The 21,871-nt window shown below is 46.0% G+C and overlaps 1 protein-coding gene across 6 annotated transcripts in view; it reads left to right on the forward strand.

Annotated features, from left to right (window-relative positions):
- The first annotated feature begins 1,929 nt into the window (after nt 1-1,929).
- Nucleotides 1,930-21,871, forward strand: part of VSIG10 (V-set and immunoglobulin domain containing 10) — a 34,854-nt gene continuing 14,912 nt past the window's right edge. For 3 of the 6 annotated variants that reach the window (XM_032472205.1, XM_032472206.1, XM_032472204.1), the window contains exons 1-5: nt 1,930-2,483; nt 2,820-2,924; nt 8,611-8,892; nt 18,953-19,255; nt 20,992-21,252. In XM_032472205.1, the coding sequence (XP_032328096.1) occupies nt 2,339-2,483; nt 2,820-2,924; nt 8,611-8,892; nt 18,953-19,255; nt 20,992-21,252 (1,096 nt within the window). In that variant the 5' untranslated portion in view covers nt 1,930-2,338. The remainder of the gene's footprint in view (nt 2,484-2,819; nt 2,925-8,610; nt 8,893-18,952; nt 19,256-20,991; nt 21,253-21,871) is intronic. The other 3 variants (XR_004316781.1, XM_032472203.1, XM_032472202.1) reach the window with 3 other exon arrangements.

Below are 21,871 nucleotides of genomic sequence, written 5' to 3' on the forward strand. Positions count from 1 at the left end.
AACTCACTTTATCTTCAGGATAGCCCCATGAGGTGAATACTGACTATTAGGTGCAGATAGTGAAACTGGGGCTTTGAAATACCCTTACTTTGCTAGAGACTCCACGTGAACCTCCAACTCACTGGTCACTATTCTAGGCAGGGCATTTTCCACTGAAACACAAGTAGATGTTCGGGCAGGGCCTTTCCTAAAGGCATATCCTGTCTCAGAATCAGCCACAGCCTTAACTCCAACCAGAGAGGGTGGGTCAGCTCTGTCCCACACTGAGTGGCCTGGAGGCTTCCTTTGAACCCTCTCAGAGGACACCCATGTCTGCTGGCCTGGTGATACCCAAAGCATCCAGACTGAGGAAAAAATACTGCAGTGGTGCCCCCTCAGGGGAATTCAGGGTGGAGAGAAACAGGAAACATTCTGTGCTTTGGATATACAGGCCCCTTGATAGTTCAGATGCATATCTAAGGAAAAATTTCAAATGACCCCAGATTCTTGCATCCTCCCATTCATAGAAAAACACTAAAATCATTAACTTGAGAGGTCTGTACTTCGCAACTAGCAGTAATCTTTTGATGCTTGAATACATGTTTTTCCCAGCAAAAAAATTCATATACATCCTGGCTCCTCCCTCACCTCTTTGAGCGGTTCCTCAGAGCTAATTGAGAGAGTATCTCTGTGGCTGTGTTTCTCAGTAAGGTCTCCGAATGAAACTTAACCCATAACTTTTACATTGTGCATTTTTCTTTCAAGTTAACAAGACCATGGGAGCCTTTGTAGAAGTGACAAGATTGGAGCTTTGTTTGGCAGGAATTGGAGTCAGACAGACATGGGTTCCAGTCCTGGCTTTACCACCAACCGGCTTTGAGACTTGAAGCTTAACCTCTTGGCTGCAGGTTTCTCATTTGTAAAATGGGATTGATTGATTCCTTAGGTCCAAGTGTTGTAGGGAGGGCCCAGTGAGATTAAGTTTCTAAAGTGGCTTTAGAAAAAGACCCCAGCCATGCAGATGTGAGGTGCCGCAATCAGTGTAGTAAAACTTCGTGTAAGAGGTTGGTCATTCTAGGAGTGGAGAACTGGGCTTAAGAACTGGACATTTGATTCAGCAAATATACTTAGGAGGGCCTGCTCTGAGCAAGTACCCCTGTGAGGCACCACCAGGGTCAAAGAAAATTCCAGACCCTTAGCTAAAAACTTGCCACTTACTGATTTTGTTAATTTCAGGAGAGGATGTGAGGTGTTTGCCAGAAAAGCTTGAAGAGCTGCAATATCAAAAACCAGTGAACTTTTATTTGTTTATTTAACAAGTATATATTGGGTGGTAACTGAGGTGCCAGGCCCTGGGAATACAGGACTCGGTGTGTCCAGGACAGACTTTACTTTCCATCACAAAGTAAAAGATGAAAAACAAAAACAAAAACAAAAGGGAAAGAGGAAACCTGTCAGGAGCTGGCTGAAATCATTGAGCAAAAGATGAGAAAAAGGAACTGTGCAACTTTATGGCTCAGTTCATCTGGCAAGACAAACTTTTTTTAAAAAATTGGTTTCAAGAGGATTTCCTCATGGAAGAGGTATTTCAATCACGAGACTTTGGGCATCAGACCGAATGTTTTTCTCAATAGCGTTTTTTTGTTTTTCCCCCAACATTTTATGATGAAGTGTGGGGGGAAATTTCAAACGTAGAAACGTCGAAAGGATGGGAACATTCATCTGTCCACCGCCTACAGTTTACAGTTAATATTTCACTATATTAATTACAGTTTTGTTTTTGTTTTTTTTTAAGAGGAAGTTTCTGGTAGGGCCGTTTCAAGGCTCAGCTCTTCCTGAGAATATCACAACCATGTTTTCCCTAGGACAGAAGGATGGGATGGGGGTGTGGCAGGAAGAGGGGGATTTTAGCCCGGGAATGCAGCTCTCCGGGAATCAGACTGGATGGGGGTGGGGGAACTATAAAGAAAAAACGCAGTTCCGCTGACCCCTGGGCCCTCTCGCTCTTACTGTGTGGGCTCAGCCAGTGAACCGGACGACCAGAGTCTCGTGGCTGCTCTGGGCTGGAAGGTCTAAGGGATCATCTTTCTCCTGCTGTATCTCGACTTGCCTGCCTTCTGCAAAGGGTAGAGAAAGGCAGCGATGGCGGACCTGGAGTCCGCCCGGAGCACAGGGAAACAAATGAGAACCCCTAGAACAGCTAAGCCGAGGGGACCCTGAATGCTGCAGCTTGGCAGCGGGCCCCTCCAGCTCGCGACGCTCCTCCGGGTGCTGCAGCCGGAGCACCCGGCAGGGAGCAGCCTGAGGGCCGGGGCAGGGGTGCCGTCCTGTGGCAGCTGCAGGGTTCTGCCCGGCCCAGATGTCCCCGCGACTGACGGCTGCCGTCCCGGGCGGAGTGGGCTCGGGGAGGGACCAGCCTCGGTGCTCCTCCCCCGGCCGGCCTGGACTTGACTCGGCGCGCCCCGGAGTGCGCCCTTTACATAAAGCCCTCCTCCCCGGCCAAGGTAGAGGAAGTTGGGCTCCCGCCTGGATGGGAGGCGGGAGGGAGCCCGGCTCCTGTTGTTTTCCGCGAGCGGGAGTGGGTGGCGGGCGCAGGGGGCGGGGTGCTCCCGGGTGCGCCCTCCCACCCCGGGCCGGGCGCTCGGGAGAGGGAATCGCGCTCGGAGCCCAGCGCAGCTGCCAGCCCCGGACGTCGGGCTCACCCCAAGCATCCTTCCTGGGGGCTGCGGAAAGTGGAGCTACTCTGTCGTTCCGAGGGCCTGGGAGGAGCTCTTAGTACCCCAGCGGCCGGGGTCCTGGGGGAGGCACACCCTGCTGAGCCGGAGTCTGCTTTTCCCAAGGGGTCCCTTCCCGCATCTGGGGCGAGATGGCCGCAGGCGTCCGGGCGCCCGAACCCCAGGTCCTCGTCTTCCTCGGGGCGCTCCTGGCCCGCTGGGTCGCCGCAGGTAAGGGGCCGCAGTCTGGAGGGGAAAGTCGAGTTTTGCCCAGCAGCGGTGGGGAGGGGAGAGGCAGGGACCGAATTCTCTCCGACTCCGCCGGATCCAGTTGTGGCCGCGGCCCCGGGAAGGTCTTGAGTTTTCTGCCCACAGCTCGGCTTTTTGCAGGAAGGAATTTTCCCGGGCACTTGATGGAGGACAAGACATCCCCACCCTCTTGGTTGCAAAGGTCCTGCGGAGAGGTGATGGGAAACTCTGGGACGTTGAAGTTGGGAAAATTGAAAAGGAAGGAAAGTGTTTATTTTTATTTTTTGTTTTTTTAAGCGTCGGGTGTAAATTCGCGTTCCGGTTTTACGTTGCTGCGCTGGTTCTCAAACTCCAGGCTTCTCTGTTTCCCTCTCCTCCCTCAGCCCAAGGTTGAGCTCGCTTTGCACCTGTAACCTGTGGATTTCCCCTACACACTCCTGCTAGCCGACCTGTGTGGACTTGTGCACAGTTGTGCTTTTCTCCACTTAAAGCAAAACAAAACAAAACAACATTTTTATTTTGAAAAAATTTCAGACTTACAGAAAGCTTCCCCTGCACTTGACATGACCTCTCTCTTAGACTTGACATGACCTCTTACTGACATGATTGGCAAAAAGTCTTAAATGCTTCATCTGTGCTCTACCTTGTAACAATAAAGAATAGAGGATTGCTTACAAAAACATACAGAATTTTTTAAAAGATTGAAAAAATATTTTTGAATTTAATTCACCAGTAAAAGCCTGTCTTTGTGTACAGGGTAGTGTGACAGGCAGAGAGAGGACTCAAGTGCAGGGAAAGGAGATGTGGTTTGCCAGGATTCTTGCAGAGTCCTATTTTCAGTGTTACCCAGCCCAGCACACCTAGCTGATTGATCTCTTGTAGATTGTTAGAGGAATTGCTCCGCCCACCCCGAGCTTCCTAGCAGCAAGTGCCAAAAGTTCCTGTTAGGCTCTCACAAGTTTTTGTTTTGTTTTGTTTTTAGCAATTATTTAAGAACAGTAAAATTTCCTATAAGCTAGATTTCTAGTTTAGCTGGAAAAATCTGAAGATCTGGCAGCTCAGGAACTGAGCAGTGGTCACCCACTTTTGTCTAGGGCAGGTGACTCCAAACTTGTTCCCCCCTCTCCCTGTTGCAGTACTTACCCCTGGCTCACTGCACTCATGGATATTACCTGCTGGACCCTCCAGGCATTTGACTTAGTGGTCACTGTGCTGGGGGGAGGAGCTTAACACACAGTCTCCAATTGGCCGTCCCTGAAAGTTAAAAGTGACTGTGTATTCCCCTCTCCCCAGCTGTCTGCAGTGTTTACTGCACTGTGAATATGATCGGAACCCAACCCTGGGTTGAAATCATCATAGTGGAATGAACTGGCTTTTAGGTTGGCTGCAGCTCACCACGCAGGGATGCTTCGTCCACTGCCGTGCCCAGTTAGTTTGATGCCCAGGCCAAGTTCACTGTTCCATACAGTACCTGGGGCTTCCCTCCTTGATGTAGTTTTGTTCTTTCTTTTTCAATTCGGGAGTTGTCTTGGGGGTAAAAATTGTCTTTCTCCTGTCTCTTAACTCCGGACAATGTTCATGTCCTCACTGTCACCTCAGATTGTAAACCTCAGGTCATTCTTGGGGAAAAGTTGTTAGAAAAAAAAAATAAATGTTTGGGTACAATCTCAGCTCTGTAAATGATAATGTGGGTGCAGCATTGAGAAATGGTTGTTTATATTGCTCCCTCCTTTGGTCCATGTTCTGAAGTTAAGGTTGGAGGACCTTAGGGGACCCTCTGGACACCCTGTGGATGGCTTCAAGTAACACAAACTTACTATGTCTTACTGTCTCACCCTCTGGGGAGACCAGAGTAAACTTCTGTGACTTGGCGCCCTGAAGACCTGAATGGCAGTCCCAGCTCTCCCTGTGGCTTGTGTGGGATCTTAAGTAAGTCACTTAAGCTTTCTGAACCTCAGTTTTCTCAATTATAAAGTGAGAGGGTTTAAGATGATCAAGTCAGGACCTAGTGCATCCTCAGGGGCTACCCATTCCTTGTCCATGTTAGACATCACTAATTGATGCCTGTATTCTTCTCCACTGAGCCCCTATTCAGCCTGGCTCGTCTTTAACTCAGCCCTCAGGACTGCCACATCTCAGGGTGGAAGGATCGCCAAGGTCACCTTCAGCTTCAGTGGTTAAAAAGAATGAAGTGAGCAAAGCCAGGAGGAGAAGTGAAATGCCTTAAAATAGTTTCTTTTGTGGTTATGCCATTCTACTCCTTGGAGGAGAAGACGATGTTAGCTCAAGTTCCAAGACTAAAGTTTTACCAGGGCTTTTCCAAGTCTTTTTATTCTTTTGCCAAGGAGCCTGGGAAGGGGCAGGTCACAAACACCCCTTGCTGAATCTGTAGTTCTACAGTTCTGCCCTCCTTTGTGGGACTGGCCCTGAGAACTTGCGTACCCACGCCAAATTGTTTAAAAATCTCACTCGCTTTTTAAAGTGATTATTTGAAGGCATTTCTTGCTGTTTTGGAATCTCTAGCATCGGGTGATATTCTCTGCCTTGTAGCAAGTGGCTTAGGTTCTTTGTTTTTGTTGTTGTTGTTTTTGTTGGTTTTTGTTTTTGTTTGTTTTGTTTTCACATTCCTCTGGCTCTTGAGAATGGTGTGGCCAAAATGAGGAGAGAGTTGAGACATCCGTGGCTCCGGGCTGGCTTCTGAGCTTTCAGATGAGCCTTCTAACCAGACAGAAGGCCAAATACAGAAAACAGTTACTCTTTCTTTTGTAAAAGGGAAGAAGTTCCAGAGGCAGGTAGCAGTTTGTTAAATTTTTTTTTATATAACCACCTGATTGAGATGTTTATATACCATAAAATTCACTCTTTCAAAGTGTACAATTCAGTGGTGTTTAGTATATTCACAAGATTGTGCAGTTATCACTACTAATTAATTCCAGAATATTTTCATCACCATAAAAAGAAGCCCTCTATTTAAGCATTAACAGTCACTCCCCACTCCCCGCCCCTGCCCCGAGAGGAGCCACTTTCCCCTAGACAACTGCTAATCTACTTTTCTGTCTCCATAGATATGCCTATTTGAGCATTTCATATAAATGGAATCACACAATATGTTGTCTTTTATGATTGCCTTCTTTCACTTCACACAGTGTTTTCAAGATTCATCCATGCTGTAGCATGTACTTCATTCCTTTTTATGGCCAAATAATATTCCCATTGGATGGATAGAACACATTTTATGTATCCATTCATTGGTTGATGGGCATTTGGGCTGTTTCCACCTTTCGGCTATTATGAATAATGCTGCTGTGAGCCTGCATATATACGCTTTTGTGTAGATATGGTTTTCTTTCTCTTGGGTATACACCTAGGAGTGGAATTGCTGAGTCATATGGTAACTTTACCCTTGTGAGGAAATGCCAAACTGTTTTCCGATGTAGCTGCACCATTGAAAAATTCTACCAACAATGTAAAACGGTTCCAGTTTCTTCACATCTTTGCCAACACTTGTCACTGTCTTTGATTTTAGTCATTCTAGCAGGTGTGAAGTGTCAGGTATCTTATTGTGGTTTTGATTTGCATTTCCCTAGTGACTAGGGATGAGCATCTTTTCATGTGTTTATTTTTCCTTTGTGTATCTTTTGAAGAAATGTGTGTTCAAATCCTTTGCTTGTTTTTAAATTGTACTCTTTGTCTTATTGTTGAGTTGTGAGTGTTCTTTATATATGCTGGATGCCAATCCCTTCTCAGATGTGATTTGCAAATATTTTCTCCCAGTCTGTGGGTTGTCTTTTCACTTTCTTGATGGTGTCCTTTGCAATGCAAAAGTTTTTAATTTCTATGAAATCCAATTGATCCATTTTTCTTTTGTTACTTGTGTTTTTAGTGCATCTAAGAAAACGCTACTTAACTCAAAGTCCCAAAGATTTATTCTTTTGTTATTTTCCTAAGCATTTTATAGTTGTAGATCTTACATGTAGACCTATGGTCCATTTTGAGTTAATTTTTATATCTGGTGTGAGGAATGGGGTCCAACTTCATGCCTTTGTATGTGAATATCCAATTGTTCCAATACCACTGTTAAAAGCAGTTTATTTGGTAATGAAATATCATCTTTCACAAAATGCCAATATATTCACATACTTTGAAAACTTCTGGTGTGGTGGGAAAAAACTGTTTGGAGGATAATGAGAAATCTAGATTCTAGTCCCAGCTGCTACCTTGTCATTGTAGGACTTTGGGCCAGCCCACTTCCCTGCTTTGCGTCACATTTTTCTCATCTACTGAATGTGACATTGTGAATAAAAGACTCCTAACAGGTTCTGCCCATTGTTCTTGTGCCTGTGGCCCCTTTATATCTGGGTGCTGATTGTGGAGGGGCTGGAAAATTGCAACACTTCTCTGCATTGCTTCTTGTTACCTGGTGGCAGTCTTATGTCAAATCAATTGCCCTTAGCATTTGTCAGTTTTGAGTGAGTGTCAGGATCACCTGGAAGGCTTGTTAAAATGCAGAGTGCTACCTCCTACCCCTACCCCTGGTTTCTGATTTAGATGTTCTGGGGTGGGACCTGGTAATTTGCATTTCTAACAATGCTGCTACTTATCTGGGCTTTTCCTTCTGCCTGGGAACCCCAGCTTCATCTCTACCTGAATAATTCCTTCTTGTCCATCAGATCTGAGTGGCATCCTGGAGGAAGGCTTCACTGACAAAAATCCCAGCTGGACTCAGGGGCTCCTTCTCTGAGCCCCTATCATGTAATTTATCACACTGCATTATAAGTGCCAGTTTATTGTCTGTTTTCTGCACTAGACTGTGAGATCCTGCAGATCCTCTGTTTTGCCCATCAGTGGCTCCCCAGTGCCTAACACAGAGCATGCCCCAGTGTCCCCACTGTGAGCTGCCGAGAGGTCTTGCATTGGACCTGAAGTGGAGAGAGACACAGAGAGCAGCAGGGAAGAGGGAACAAAGACAAAGCCTTTTCCTCCCACCCTTCTGGATTTCTAGGCAAATAAAACCAGTCGGGTTCTGTATAAGTTATTTATTGCCACGATAATGCTGTGTAACAAACCTTCACAAAATGGCAATGAGTGCTTTTTGCTCAAGGGCCTGGGATGGTTGGTCAGTTGGCTCTACTGATCTTGCCTGCGCTCACTCACACGTATGGGCACTGACTGAGTGGCTGAAGGCTGATCCAGAATGGCCACAGCTGGGAGGAGGATGGAGACAACTAGGGTCTGTACCATGTAGGTATAGACCAAACTTAGGCATGTCCTTCTCAGGATGGTGGCAGAAGGTGACAGTGAGCCAGCCCAGTTACATTAGTGCTTTTTAAGCCTCTGTTTACACCACATTTGCTAACACTATATCCGCCAGGGCAAATCACGTGGCCAAGCCGGAGTCAGAGTGGGAGAGCTCTGGGGAGTGACATCATGCAGGGCATGGCCAGTGAGGGGAGGGGTTACTCGGGCTCTTTGCAGTTGCATACCACCACAAGTTCATTACTGCAGGTACTGGCTAATGATCCTGGCAGGGTGGGGCTCTGCGTGTTACTGCATCTTAAAAACACACGCCTGGATTTAAAAAAAAAACTTAATGCAGAGGCACTGTGCAAAGAGGGAAGTTGCTCAGAGATCAGGAAAGGTAGTCACAGCCTGACCTTTCCTCATACAGGGTTGGAGGCAGCCATCATCGGAGAAGTTCACGAGAACATCACGCTGCACTGTGGCAACATCTCGGGACCGAGGGGCCTAGTGACCTGGTATCGGAATGACTCGGAGCCTGTCTTCCTCCTGTCGTCCAATTCCAGCCTCCCGCCAGCCGAGCCGCGCTTCTCTCTGGTGAATGCCAGCTCCCTGCACATCAATGCACTGAGCCTGCAGGATGAGGGGAACTACACCTGCCAGGAGGTCCTGAACGAGACTCGGTGGTTCCGAGTGTGGCTGCAGGTGGCCAGTAAGTGTGGTGGGAGGGGACTGAGGCTGGACTCAGGGCCTTGGACCCAGGAGGGCTTTGGAGTCAACAGCCTGGGTTTCATTCTGGGCTCTGCCACTTGCAAGCTGAGTGACCTCTCTCATCTCTATTTCTTCATCTGTAAAATGAGGATGAAAGAAAAGTCTTGCCTCACAGAACTGCTGTGAGGAATAGACGCCAGTTTATCTATATAAAGTGCTGGAAAAGGCTCCCGGCATAGTAGTAAGCCATGACTTTTATCTTGTTAATATCAGCCTGGCTTTTAAGCTCATTTTATTATGCAACAAAGTCAGAGTATAACATAATCATACTGGCTGAGCTCCTATCCTAAGCCTAGGTCACTTGAGTAAGTAGCTTAACCTCTCTGAGCTGAAGTTCTTCTTATTTGTTGATGGGGGATAGTACGTTGCATCCCTTACCAGGTACATGCTCTTACACTGTAGTGCTAAGTACAGGGCTTGGTTTGAGCTACTATTACTGCTGCCTTTCCTAGATCAGTCTATCATGTCTGTTGATATAGACACATTAATTTAGAGCAAGGGTTGGCCAGTTATAGCCTGTGGGCCATTTCTAGCCCATTGCCTATTTTTGTATGGCCTGCAAGCAACAAATTCTTTTTACATTTTTAACAGTTGAGCAAAATACCAGAAGAAGAATATTTGTGATATGAAAATGATATGAAATTCAAATTTCAGTATCATAAATAAGGTTTTATTTGAACACAGCCACACTCATCCATTCAAATATTATCTCTGACTGCCTTCAGTGCTACAGCAGCAGAGCTGAGTGGCTGTGATGACATGGATTGTATGTCCTGCAGAGCCGAAAATATTTACTCCCTGGCCCCACATTCTGTATCCAGGGTGTGTAGTTGAGTAGAAATATGCATCTGATCACTTTATAGCTCCCTGATTTCCTCACCTACAAAATAACTTACTCACTCCTTTAGTCCATATGTCTTATTTGAGAGCCTGATGCTAGGCACTGTTCTAGGCACTGGGCCACAGGAGTGAACAGGACAGAGAAGGTCCTGCCTGTGTGGATCTGACATCTTAGTGGGGGAAGACAGACAATAAGCAGATAAACAGATTCATCAGGCAGGTGATATGTGCTGTGCAGAGAACTGAGATGGGGTGATGTGATTTCCTGAAAGACCTTCCATTGGAGGGGTCAGAGAGCAGCTTTTGGAGGGAGTGACATTGAAGCTGAATGGTACATAGGTGCCAGTCACTCAAAGAGAAGAGAGAGGGATCCAGGCAGAAAGTGAACTAGTGCAGGATGGTTGAACATGCTACATGTGAGGATAAGGAGAAGGCTGGTGTGGGGGGAGCCCCGTGTGAGAGGGCAGGACGTGTGAGATAGTGGGGCAGGGCCAGACCGTGTGGGGCTGGGTAGGACTGGTGTTGTGGGTTGCACGATGTCCCCTGAAAAGATACGTTGAAATCCTAACCCCTGGTACCTGTGAATGTGACCTTATTTGGAAGTAGGGTCTTGGCAGATATAATCAACTTAAGATGAGGGCATTGGGGTGGGCCCTAATTAAAATGGACTGGGGTCCTTGTAAGAAGAGGAAAGTGCATGCAAAGACACAGACACAGGGAGGACCTCGTACAGTGACAAAGGTGGAGATTGGAGTAGTGTAGCTACAAGCAAAGGGACGCCAGAGATTGACGCCACCGCCAGAAGCCGGGAAGAGACAGGGAAGGATTCTCTCCTAGAGCCTTTGGAGGGAGAATGGCCCTTCTGGCACCTTGACTTCAAACTTCTGGCCTCCAGAACAGTGGTAGAATCCATTTCTGTTGTTTTAAGTCATCTAGTTTGTGGTACTTTGTTCAGGCAGCCCCCGAACACTAATAACACCTGGTAAAAAATTGGGATTTTATTCTGGGTGCAGGAGAAACTCCTGGAGCTGGAAGCAAGCAGGGGTGTGGTATCATTTGAATTACACATGGAGAATGTATGTGTGTGGTCTCAAGAAAAACTGGTAAAAAAAAAATCAGGAGAGCCAGTTGGAGGTACAAGATGTTGGTGGCCAGAATGAAGGTAGTAGCACTGACTTTGGTGAAAATGTGCAGGTTTGAAAATATTTTGGAGGTAGACCAGCAAGACTTGCTGGCAGATCAGAAGGGGGAGAATGAAGGAAAGAGAGGCTTCCAGGACACGTCCAGATTTTTGGATAGTTTCTGAGGTTTCCGCCAACTCTCAAGGCTTATGGAATTTGTGCATACAATGTTTTTGTGTCTGGAGAGGCCGTGGATGAATTGCTGAATGGCCAGGAATGAATGTGGGTGTATCAAAAAAATGTCACCCAGTTTGGTCCAGTTCTGATTGATTCTCACCCCTGAGCCCATGGGTAGGAGCCTCCCTCAGTCCAGCTGCCAAACGGTAATTAATAATTCCTTTATGTCAACGTTGTCAACGAATGTTTTTGCTTTTGACCACAGAGGAGTAAGATGGCATTACAACTTTTTTTTTTAACGTTGCTCTCTCTGGTTTATGATGATTTTATCTGACACTGACTTATTAATCATTGGCTAAGTCTATTGGAGGATGGATTTATTTCATTATTGCCCTTAGGTAGATAAATGCAAGACCTTCTTATGAAAGTGAACTTATATTTAAAAAAAAAAATCACTAAACTCAAATGTCGCTTTGGGCTTCCTGAGTTACTGGGCTGTGATTTGTGTTATGGAAACTTACTTGTTTGGAAACACAGGGGGTCCCCGACTGGTGTAGGGCTTGTTTGTGAAAACAGAACACAGGCTGTCTTAGTCAGTTTGGGTTGCTGTAACAAAAATAGCAGACTGGTTGGTTTAAACAACAAACATTTGTTCCCCACTGTTCTGGAGGCTGGGAAGTCCAAGATCAAGGTGCCGGCAGATCCAGTGTTCAGTGAGGGCCTGCTTTCTGGTTGACAGATGCCTTCTCTCCTTGGTGGAGAACAGAGAGAGAAGAAGCAGGCTCTGTGGGGTCTCTCCTTATGAGGGCCCTAATCTCATTCATGAGGGCTCGACCCTCATGACTTAATCACCCAAGGCCCCACCTCCAGGTACCATCACACTGGGGACAGACTTCAGCATATGAATCTGGGGGCAGGATACAAACGCTCAGTCCAAAGCACAGCTGTCCTCTGGTTTCACATACACCAGAGCCCTCTGGAATCTCAGGCCTTGCTCCCATTCCAGGAGAATCCCAGGCCAACACTAGACCCTTCCCGGCACCAGGGAGCCCCTACCTGCCCCTCAGACAGTGGCTGAAGGGGAGGCCTTGGCATCTCAGATTGGAGCTCAGCCCTCATTTCTGCCTAGAAGATTTGGGAAAATGGCCTAAGCTTGACCCAACCAGGACTTCTGGGAGGGCAGTGGTGTTGCTGCATGGCTGAGAGCATACACTCAGAGGCCCCGCTGCCTGGGTTCAAACACAGGTCCTGCCGTTGTCTTTGTGACCTTGGGGAAGTCACTGTAACTCCTGCAGCCTTAGTTTTATCATCCGTGATATCATGGTGGAATCTAGGCACAGATCCCCTGCACACGTTCAGGAGGTCGGCACGCACAGCCTTCACACAGACTTGGGCACGCGGTATGCCCTTGGCGCATGTTACCTCCATCACCTGGTTCAGCAGGTGGGGGGATTCCTGTGGGAAAAATGCATCTCCAGTTCCCAGCCATCAGTGCTTCTGGGCTTTTTGAACAAGACTTGCTGTGGGTCAAGGACTCTGCTTGCCCAGATCTTGTGTTTCCCGTCTTTCTGTGGAGGTGGTTGATAACTTAGTCTCTTAAGGAGAAGAGTTTGGAAACATTCTAACATGGCCTTGGAAGTTAGGGAAAAGAATTCTGAGATGTGACAAGTTGTTATCTGTAAGCTACTTTGGTTTTTTTTTTGTTTGTTTAAAACATTTTTTTCTTCCAGTTTTATTGAGATATAATTGGCACACAGCACTGTATCAGTGTAAGGTGTACAGCATCATGATTTGACTTCCATGGAGTGAGAAATGATGATCACAGTGAGTTTAGTGAGCATCCCTCATTCACATAGGGACAAAGTTAAATAAAAAAAACCCAAATTTTCCCCTGAGATGAGAACTCTTTTTTGTTGATGTTGCTGTTTAAGTACAATAGATTTACAATGTTGTGTTAGTTTCAGGTTTACAGCATAGTAGTTCATTTATACATAGATATGTTTATATATTCTTTTTCATTATAAGCTTATTGCAAGATATTGACTATAGTTCCCTGTGCTACACAATAGGACCCTGTTGTTTATCTCCTTTATATATAGTAGTTTGTATCTGTAATCCCAAACTCCTAATTCATCCCTCCCAGAACTCTTAAGATTCACTCCCTTAACTTTTATATATAGCATACAGCCGTGTTCATTATATTTGTCATGTTGTGCATTACATCTCTAGTATTTATTTATCTTAAAACTAGAACTTTATACCTTCATCCAGTTCTCCCTCCTTCCACCTCTGGTAACCACAGATCTGATCTCTTTTTTTATGAGTTTGTTTGTGTGTTTGTTTTTGAAGTATAACTGACCGACAACACTGTGTTAGTTCCTGATACACATCACAGTGATTTGGTATTACTATACATTTCGAAATGATGACCACAGTAAGTCTAGTTATAACCTGTCACTACACAGAGACATTCCATAATTATTGACTGTATTCCCCACACTGTACATTTCATATCTGACTCATTTATTTTGTGACTGAAAGTTTGTACCTCTTAACCTCCTTTTGCCCATTTCTTCGTCTGCCCCCTTCCTCCCCCTGGCAACTAACTACCAGTTTGTTCTCTGGATCTATGATTATTTCTGTTTTGTTATGTTTGTTCATGTGTCTTGTTTTTTAGATTCCACATAAAAGTGAAATCATACAGTATTTGTCTTTGTCTGACTTATTTCACTTAGCATAATACCCTCTAGGTACATCCATATTGTCACAAATGGCAAGATTTCATCCTTTTTTATGACTGAGTTGTATTCCATTGTATATATATGCCACATTTTCTTTATCCATTCATCTATTGATGGGCACTTAGGCTGCTTCCATATCTTAGCTATTGTAAATAATGTTGCTGTGAACACTGGGGTGCATGTATCTTTTCTAATTAGTGTTCTCATTTTCTTCAGATAAATACCCAGGAGTAGAATTGCTGGATTGTATGACAGTTCTATTTTTAATTTTTTGAGGCATCTCCGTACTGTCTTCTATAGTGACTAAACCAATTTACATTCCCACCATCAGTGCACAAGTGTTCCCTTTTCTCCACATCCTTTCCAATGTTATATGTTGTCTATTTAGTAATAGCTATTCTGACAGGTGTGAGGTGATATCTCATTGTGGTTTTGATTTGCATTTCTCTGATGATTAGTGATGGTGAGCACCTTTTCATGTTCCTGTTGGCCATCTGTATGTCTTCTTTGGATAAATGTCTACTTATTTCCTCTGCCCATTTTATAATCAGGTTGTTTGGGTTTTTGATAATGAGTTGTATGAATTGTATTGATTAAACACTTAAGTGTATGACCTGAAACCATAAAACTTTTAGAAGGAAACATTGGCAGTAAGCTCTTTGACATCAGCTTTAGTAATTTTATTTTTTGGATGTATCTCCTCAAACAAGGGAAACAAAAGCAAAAATGAACAAATGGGACTACTTCAAACTAAAGAGCTTTTTTTGCACAGTGAAAGAAACTCATCAACAGAATATAAAGGCCAACTACCGAATGGGAGAAGACAGTTGCAAACGATATATGTGATAAGGGGTTAGTATCCAAAACAGACAAAGAACTGTAAGTGACCTTGAACGTGTGAATGGACAGAGACGCTGTAGAAACACGAAGCTGCTGTATGCGGGCTGGTAGCTTTCTCCCTCCTTACTGGCTGGATCTCTGCTTATCCATCTGTGGGCATTTGGTGCCTCTGCCTTCTAGGGAGTAAGGTTTTCTATAGGCCTGGGTTGATTCAACAGTGTGATTTTATTATCCAGCTCAGGACCAAAGATTCTGCACTGTTACCTGTTAATTTAATGGTGCAGTTGAAGAGTCTTGCCGTCGGGATTGGGACTGTGCTTCTGAGGGCTCAGAAGGCCCTCGTCCCAGAGCAGTCCAGGATTGCTGCGGCTCTATTTCATTGACTTACCCATCCTCTCCTGCCTCCACATCGGGTGGGCATGAGGTTGGAACTGCTGTGTGTTGACCTGCAGAAAGGCTGAGGGGGTTGGGGTGGGAGCACGGACCTTAACACATTCCTGTAGACCCTGTGCTTCTTTGAAGAGATAGCTCTTATGCACAGGGGAGCTGAGCGATCTCGCCCATGAAGAGCCCAGTCAGGTTTCATGGTACATGGTGCCAGACTCTCCCTCCCTGAGTCTGTTTTCCTCAGGCCAAGCAAGTGTCGAGGGAGCATTGGAGCCAGCTGGCCCGTGGGCAATGAGGACGCTGGTTTGTATCAACCTCCAAGAGCCCCTTCAGATTCAGTTGGGTTTGGAGGATGGGAGTGTTCTTGTCTAGCCAGTGGTGTAGACGCCACTCCAGACTTCCAGGAAAGGGAGTCTCAGGAAAGCCCCGTGTACCCTGACGAATTTGGCCCATCTTGTACTTGCTGTATGATGGTAGTGGGGACACTGTGCCCTCTCACATCGTAAGGTCCTAGGGGAGGGTATCATCGGGCACAGTGAAGAAGATTGCTGGCCTCCGCCAGAAGGTGGGGTGACCTTTGCCCAAAGATTGATTAATTTGAGTCTTACCGAGCTCATCTCAAGCGAGAGGTATGCTTATGAGAGGATGAGGACCTCTGGGTTTTGGCCTTTGGGATCAGCAGTCACTAGGGAGTTGGGGAGGCAATGGGATTGGTACATTTGCTCCTATGTTCAATCTCCAAAAGTGATATCAAAACAGTCTGTAAGTTTCCCCAAGGATCTTGTCTCACTATAGAACACCAGGCACCCCCGCTGGTGAGCAGAGACTAGCCAGGTCATTCTTAGGTCATTTTCAAATATGAATGCTGGTATGAAGAATAACTGTAGGAAGATAACTTTTCCTCTTGGCAAAGAACCCAAAACATGGAGATGCGAACCCATTTTGTGGGTCCCTGAGATGGAAATGAGCTCTTTGAGACCCTTGACAGGCCGACCTGTAGTTACGGTGGGGAAGCAAAGAAGTGAGTTCTAATGTCAAGAATGACTGCAGAGAACAGGAAAGCAGCAGAAATGGTGGATTGTTCTAGAACAGGAATCAAAACCCTTTCTGTAGAGGCCAGACGGTAAATATTTTAGTCTTTGTGGGTCGACAGGTAAAAACAGAGGTATCATATAAGCACTTATATAACAAGAGAGAAAACAAATTTCCATGTATTTCTTGTTGACAAAATTCAAAATATAATAATAACTTGAGTACTTTTTTTGGTAGGCCTACTAATGAGAAGAAAGGAACTCTTTTTTGAGGGGATAACATTTCACTTAATTGAAGTTCAGAGTTAGTGCTCTCTCCCATCAGATCGGTTGCGAATGTTCATCTGTAAAGATCGGCTTAGCCTGTGGGCCTTAAGAAACACACACTGGGCCGTCGTTGGCTGATGCCTGTTCTACAATCAATCAACACATTTTGCTACTGATAATACCAGATACCATTTATGGAGCATTGACCACATGTCAAACACCAGGCTAAGTATTCTGCTTATGTTTTCTCATTGGCTCCTCCACTAACCTGGAGGTGGAAGTTACTCCTTTTCTTTTCCTTTCACAGGAAGGGCGGGAGAGTGAGACTAAGAGGGGCAGGCGCTTGCCCAGGGTTGTCCGTCTAAAAGCAGCAGTAGGGTTTACTCCCAGGTCTGTCTGAATTCAGAGTACAGCCTCGTGACCACGGGGCTGAGGCATCCAGCCAGGGACTGATATGACCGAGGCCTTGCTGAGATGCCGAACCTTCGTACCACTCTATTTTTTATCTATTTGCTGCTTTATTTTTGATTCCTCTCCCATCTGTCTGTCTCTCAGTGATTGCTTCCATCACCCTGCAAAGCAAAAAGGGCTGGTGGTTTCCGTTTAGGAATATCAAGGGGATGGAGAGAGCGGTGGGAGGGGTGGAAATGGGTACCTCCTTCATTGTAGTCGGAGTAGGGGAAGAACCCCAGGGATTTAGGAAGAGGGTGCCAGCTTTAAGTAAGAAAGCACACTCAACCCAAGGGCTAATAGATGAGCTGTAACCTTTGAACACTTACTTGAACCCTTGATTCAGAAGGCCCTTCAGTTTTTCTCATTTCATTTTTTTTTTAATCCTTCCACCTGCTGCATTCTCATCCATTCCCTGTATCCAGCCCCATTTTACGCTGAGAGTTGTGCTGGTTAAAAGTCCCTCCCAACCAGTTTCTTGGAGGGGGGTTCTCCACTGTCCATGACAGGCCACTGTGGCCCTCCAGATCACGGTTTGGAAGATCCAGGCTGTCCAATCTAACACATTACCTTTGCTGGCCCGGGTGTTGGCTACCTGGGTACTTACCTGTGCTTAACTGGGTGCTCACCTGCGGTAGGCACTCCCTAGGACCTGCTGGTCCACATACCTACACAACTAGCCAGCAACAGTGAATGGGATGTTTGAACACCTCCCAAACCACGATATAATTTTTTCCCAGGCCCTCTGTGAGAGGTGACATGGTTCCAGCAAATCACTGCAACTATCAGGAGCGAGCCCTGACTTGACAAGCATATTGTCAAGAATATTGTCCTCAGAAACCCACAATCTCTGTAGTCACACAATAGCCTCAGAATAGGTGAAGTAGATGCCGTCCGTTGAAGGGCTCTGGGAAAGCCTTTTCCTCCTCCGACTAATGTATCCCTTTGGCAAATTTCTGTTCAAAATTCTACAGTCATAGATTTATTTCTTTGGCCAAGCATTACCCTTTCCAAGTTCTTAAGGGAAGCCTCTGGGGGAGGTAAGACATTAAATGACTTTAGTATAAATAGATGATAGATATCTTCCTTCCATCAAAGAGGATGTGGCATCTTAGGTTCACTGGGTACCAACAGTGAGAGGGCATTCGAAGATGTGAGGGGAACCAAGATAAGGCCTAGCATTTATCAAGTGCTTCCAACATGCCAGGCCCTGTTCTGAGTGCTGAACTACAGTAAGTCATTTAATGGTCACCACACCCCATAAAGTGGGCTCCAGCATCACCCCTGCTTTACAGCGGAGGAAATGGAGGCTTAAGAGAGGGTGAATACCTTGCCCAAAGTCACACAGCTAGTAAGTGGACTTCAAAATTGGGACCGGAAACAATGTTTCTTGTCTTTCAGTGTGAAATTGTGTGTTGTGGAGGGGGGTCCCCAAGACCACCCCCAGGTTCACGGATTCTCTAGAACTCACAGGAAAACCAGGAGCAAGCTTCCCAGAATCCTCTCCCAGTGCAGTCACGTGGGACATGCTTAATTTCTCCTGCCACAAGTTGTGTGGCAACGTGTGAAATATTGTCCACCAGGGAAGCTCAGTAGGGACTCGGCGCCCTAGGTTTTCTTTGGGGCAGGTCACCTAGGCATCCTCTGCCTGGCACGGACCAAAATTCCAGGCTCTCGGAAGGAAAGCAGGTGTGCTGTATAAACCACACTGTTTGTACAAACAGTATAGGCCCAGCGAACCCACTCTTATCAGTTCTGGGAATGGTGGGAACCCTCCTGAAATCTAAGTTCCTAGTCACCAGCCAAGGCCAACCTTGCAAGCAGGAAGGAGAAGGAAGGTCTAAGGAAAGCAGAGCCAGGTCTGCTGTGTTAACTCTTTCATGCACAGATATCCTTTCCACTCCTCTGTGTTTCTGAAATGGAGCAATTTGCATTTTCTCTTTTCTCTAAAGATTGACCCCCTTGGTAAATCTCCTGTAATTGCTCTAGAGTAAAAGAGAGAGTGCCTTTTAGCACAGCATTCGTCACATAGTAGGTATTTGACATTGTCATCCTTATTGGCTGTTTCCTGATCATTTGTGTGTCTTAGAGCTGGTGGGGAGCTCCAGGTAACACTTACCCCTCCCCATCCCCTCTGTCGTCCCCAGGCGGCCCTTATCAGGTTGAGGTCAACATCTCCAGCTCTGGCAGGCTCCCCAATGGCACCCTCTATGCGGCCAAGGGCTCCCAGGTGGATTTCAGCTGCAGCAGCCACTCCTGGCCTCCGCCCATGATCGAGTGGTGGTTCCGGGCCCCCAGTGCGCGCACTGAGCCCTTTGGAAACAACCTGACGGCCAGCCTCTTCACATTGTTACTGATGTCGCAAAACCTGCAAGGGAACTACACCTGTCTGGCCACAAACCTGCTCAGCGGGAGACATCGAAAGGTGACCACCGAGCTCCTGGTCTACTGTGCGTAAGAAGCGCTCCCCTCCCCCACTTCTTCACCTTGGCCCTTCGTGAACAGCATGTTGGTGCCTCCCCTTTGTCCACAAAGCCCTGTTGGAGGCGCGGGTTTTAACTCTGCAGGTAGCTGCACAGTGCTTCAGCAGCTCCCTCAACACATGTACACACCTGGGGCTGTGTGTCAGAGAGGGAGTTGCCTCTTCTGGAAGCTTGCTGCTAACTGGGGAGGGGGTGGATACAGAGTCCTGTGAGCCACAGAGGGGAACTAGTTCTGGGTCTGATTGAGGTGAAAGTATATAACGTAGCATTGACCATTTTAAGATGTGCAATTCAGTGGCATTTAGTATCTTCACAGTTTTGTGCAACCATCAGCTCTGTCGAGTCCCCAGACATTTTTGTCACCCCAGATGGAAACCCTACATCCCTTAAGCAGTCACTCCCATACGCGCCCCCCCCCCCCCCAGCCCCTGGCAACCACCAATCTATGTTCTATCTCTATGGGTTTGCCTATTCTGGACATTTCATATCAATGGAATTATACAGTATTTGACCTCTTGTGTCTGTCTTCTTTCACTTAGCATCACGTTTTCAAGATTCATCCATCAGTACTTCCTTTCATTTTTATGGCCAAAGAATATCTATTGTATAGATCTACCACAATTTGTTTATCCATTCACCTGCCCTCAGGCATTCCATCCCTGAACTCAGGCCCTCAGCACTGTCGAGAACCAACAGTTCACGAGCCAGTAGCTCACGGGGAAGGAACAGTAACCAAATGCACCTAGACACACACTTAGTGGCGGAAGACCTCTGTAGAAATGCAGACTGCGCTCATAACCCGTGCTAACGAAAGGGGGCATCAGAATGACAAATTAGCGGGCAGGTGATGACACGTTACTTGCTTCATGCGTTATTGAGAGCTTTATAAGTCTCAGTGCTCTCTGTCATCAGTGATGTTAATTGTATGTAAAGTCATACGTGCTTGTTGTAGGAAACACAGATGAGTAGGAAGAAAATAATGTCTTATAATCTAACCATCATTTTGGTATATTTCCAATAATTTTTCTTGTAGATGCCACATGTTACCCATAAAAGACCCAAATTTCTATTTATGTGTATTATATAAAATATGTAAAGATTATGATATACATACATGATATATACTATAATATACATACAATATGTATTATTTTAATATATAATTATTAACACATGGGTTACATTAAATTTACACGTTTATAATTTAAGTTTTTATGTGCATTCTTAGTAGTACATACACATAGCAAAAAGAAAATATATATTGAGGTGTGGGGATGAAGAAGTCTCTCTTCCCCTGTAACTCTGTCTAGGGACCAGCTCTGTCCAGTAGAACTTTCTATGATGATGGAAATTTTCTATTCTGTGTGGTCTAATACCGTGGCCACCTACTGCATGTGGTTACTAAGCATTTGAAATGTGGGTAGTGCGATGGAGGAACTAACTAAATTTGTAATTAAATTAAATAAAAAATTTAAATTTAAATAGCCACACGTGGCTACTGAGAAATGCAAAGCTCTTCAGAGATTTAACACCCAGCTGAGGAAACCTGACTTCTGTCAGGCACGAATTTGTGCTAGATGGTATTTCAAGGTACACTAACTGGGGTTGAGGTTTCTCTGATGCCCTGGTTCTGTAATCCTTAGGGTCGGCCCAGCAGCTCATCTTAGTCTGTGATTAAGGCCACTTCCTCTGGTGTTTTGCAGCGCCCCCTCCGTCAGCCCCTCAGTGCTGGGCAGAGATGTCGCCAGGATTGTTCATGCTGCAGCTCACCTGTCGCTGGGCTGGGGGATACCCAGACCCAGACTTCCTATGGACGGAAGAACCAGGAGATGTGGTCGTGGGGACGTCAAAGTTGGGAGTGGAGATGCTGAACCAGTCCCAACTGTCGGATGGCAAGAAGTTCAAGTGTGTTGGGAGCCACATAGTGGGGCTGGAGTCGGGAGCCAGCTGTGTGGTACAGATCAGTGAGTCTCGCTTGCTTTGTCCTGGGGTTGGGGTCCACCCACCTTCCTCTCTTCTGGCAGAACTCTTTAAAAGAAGGTCTGGGAAAGAAATCCCAGGGTGTTGGAGTGAACTGAATGCCTTCCATTTCTCCCTCCTCTTTTGCTTTATGTTTCTTTCCTTTCAAACTTTAAATATGCTTAATCAAGCTTCTTGGTTCTAGTCCAAGCTGTTTTCCCTTGACAAATACTAATTAAACATATGCTACGTGCTGGTTTCTGAGAACTGAAGACGGAGCCGTGAATAGGACAGACAAGGTTCATTTATTAGTTGTGTCCTGTTGTGTAACAAATTACCCCCAAACTTAATGGCTTGAAACAACAGTCTTTATCTCACGAAGTCTCTGGGCCAGGAATTCCTACCGGGCACAGTGGGAATGGTTTGTCTCGGTTCCATGATGCCAAGGGTTTCAGCTGTAAGACTTGGTTGAAATCATCTGAACGATCCACTTCCTAGGTGCTCACTCACACCTGGCAAGTTGCTTCATTTCCATGTGGGATTCTCCATGGGGCTGCTTGAGTGTCCTCGCAGCATGGCAGCCAGTTCCCTCCAGAGCTAGTGATGCAGAGGGGAGTGAGCCAG

Source organism: Camelus ferus, chromosome 32 (genome assembly GCF_009834535.1).
Source record: "Camelus ferus isolate YT-003-E chromosome 32, BCGSAC_Cfer_1.0, whole genome shotgun sequence".
NCBI lineage: Eukaryota > Metazoa > Chordata > Mammalia > Artiodactyla > Camelidae > Camelus > Camelus ferus.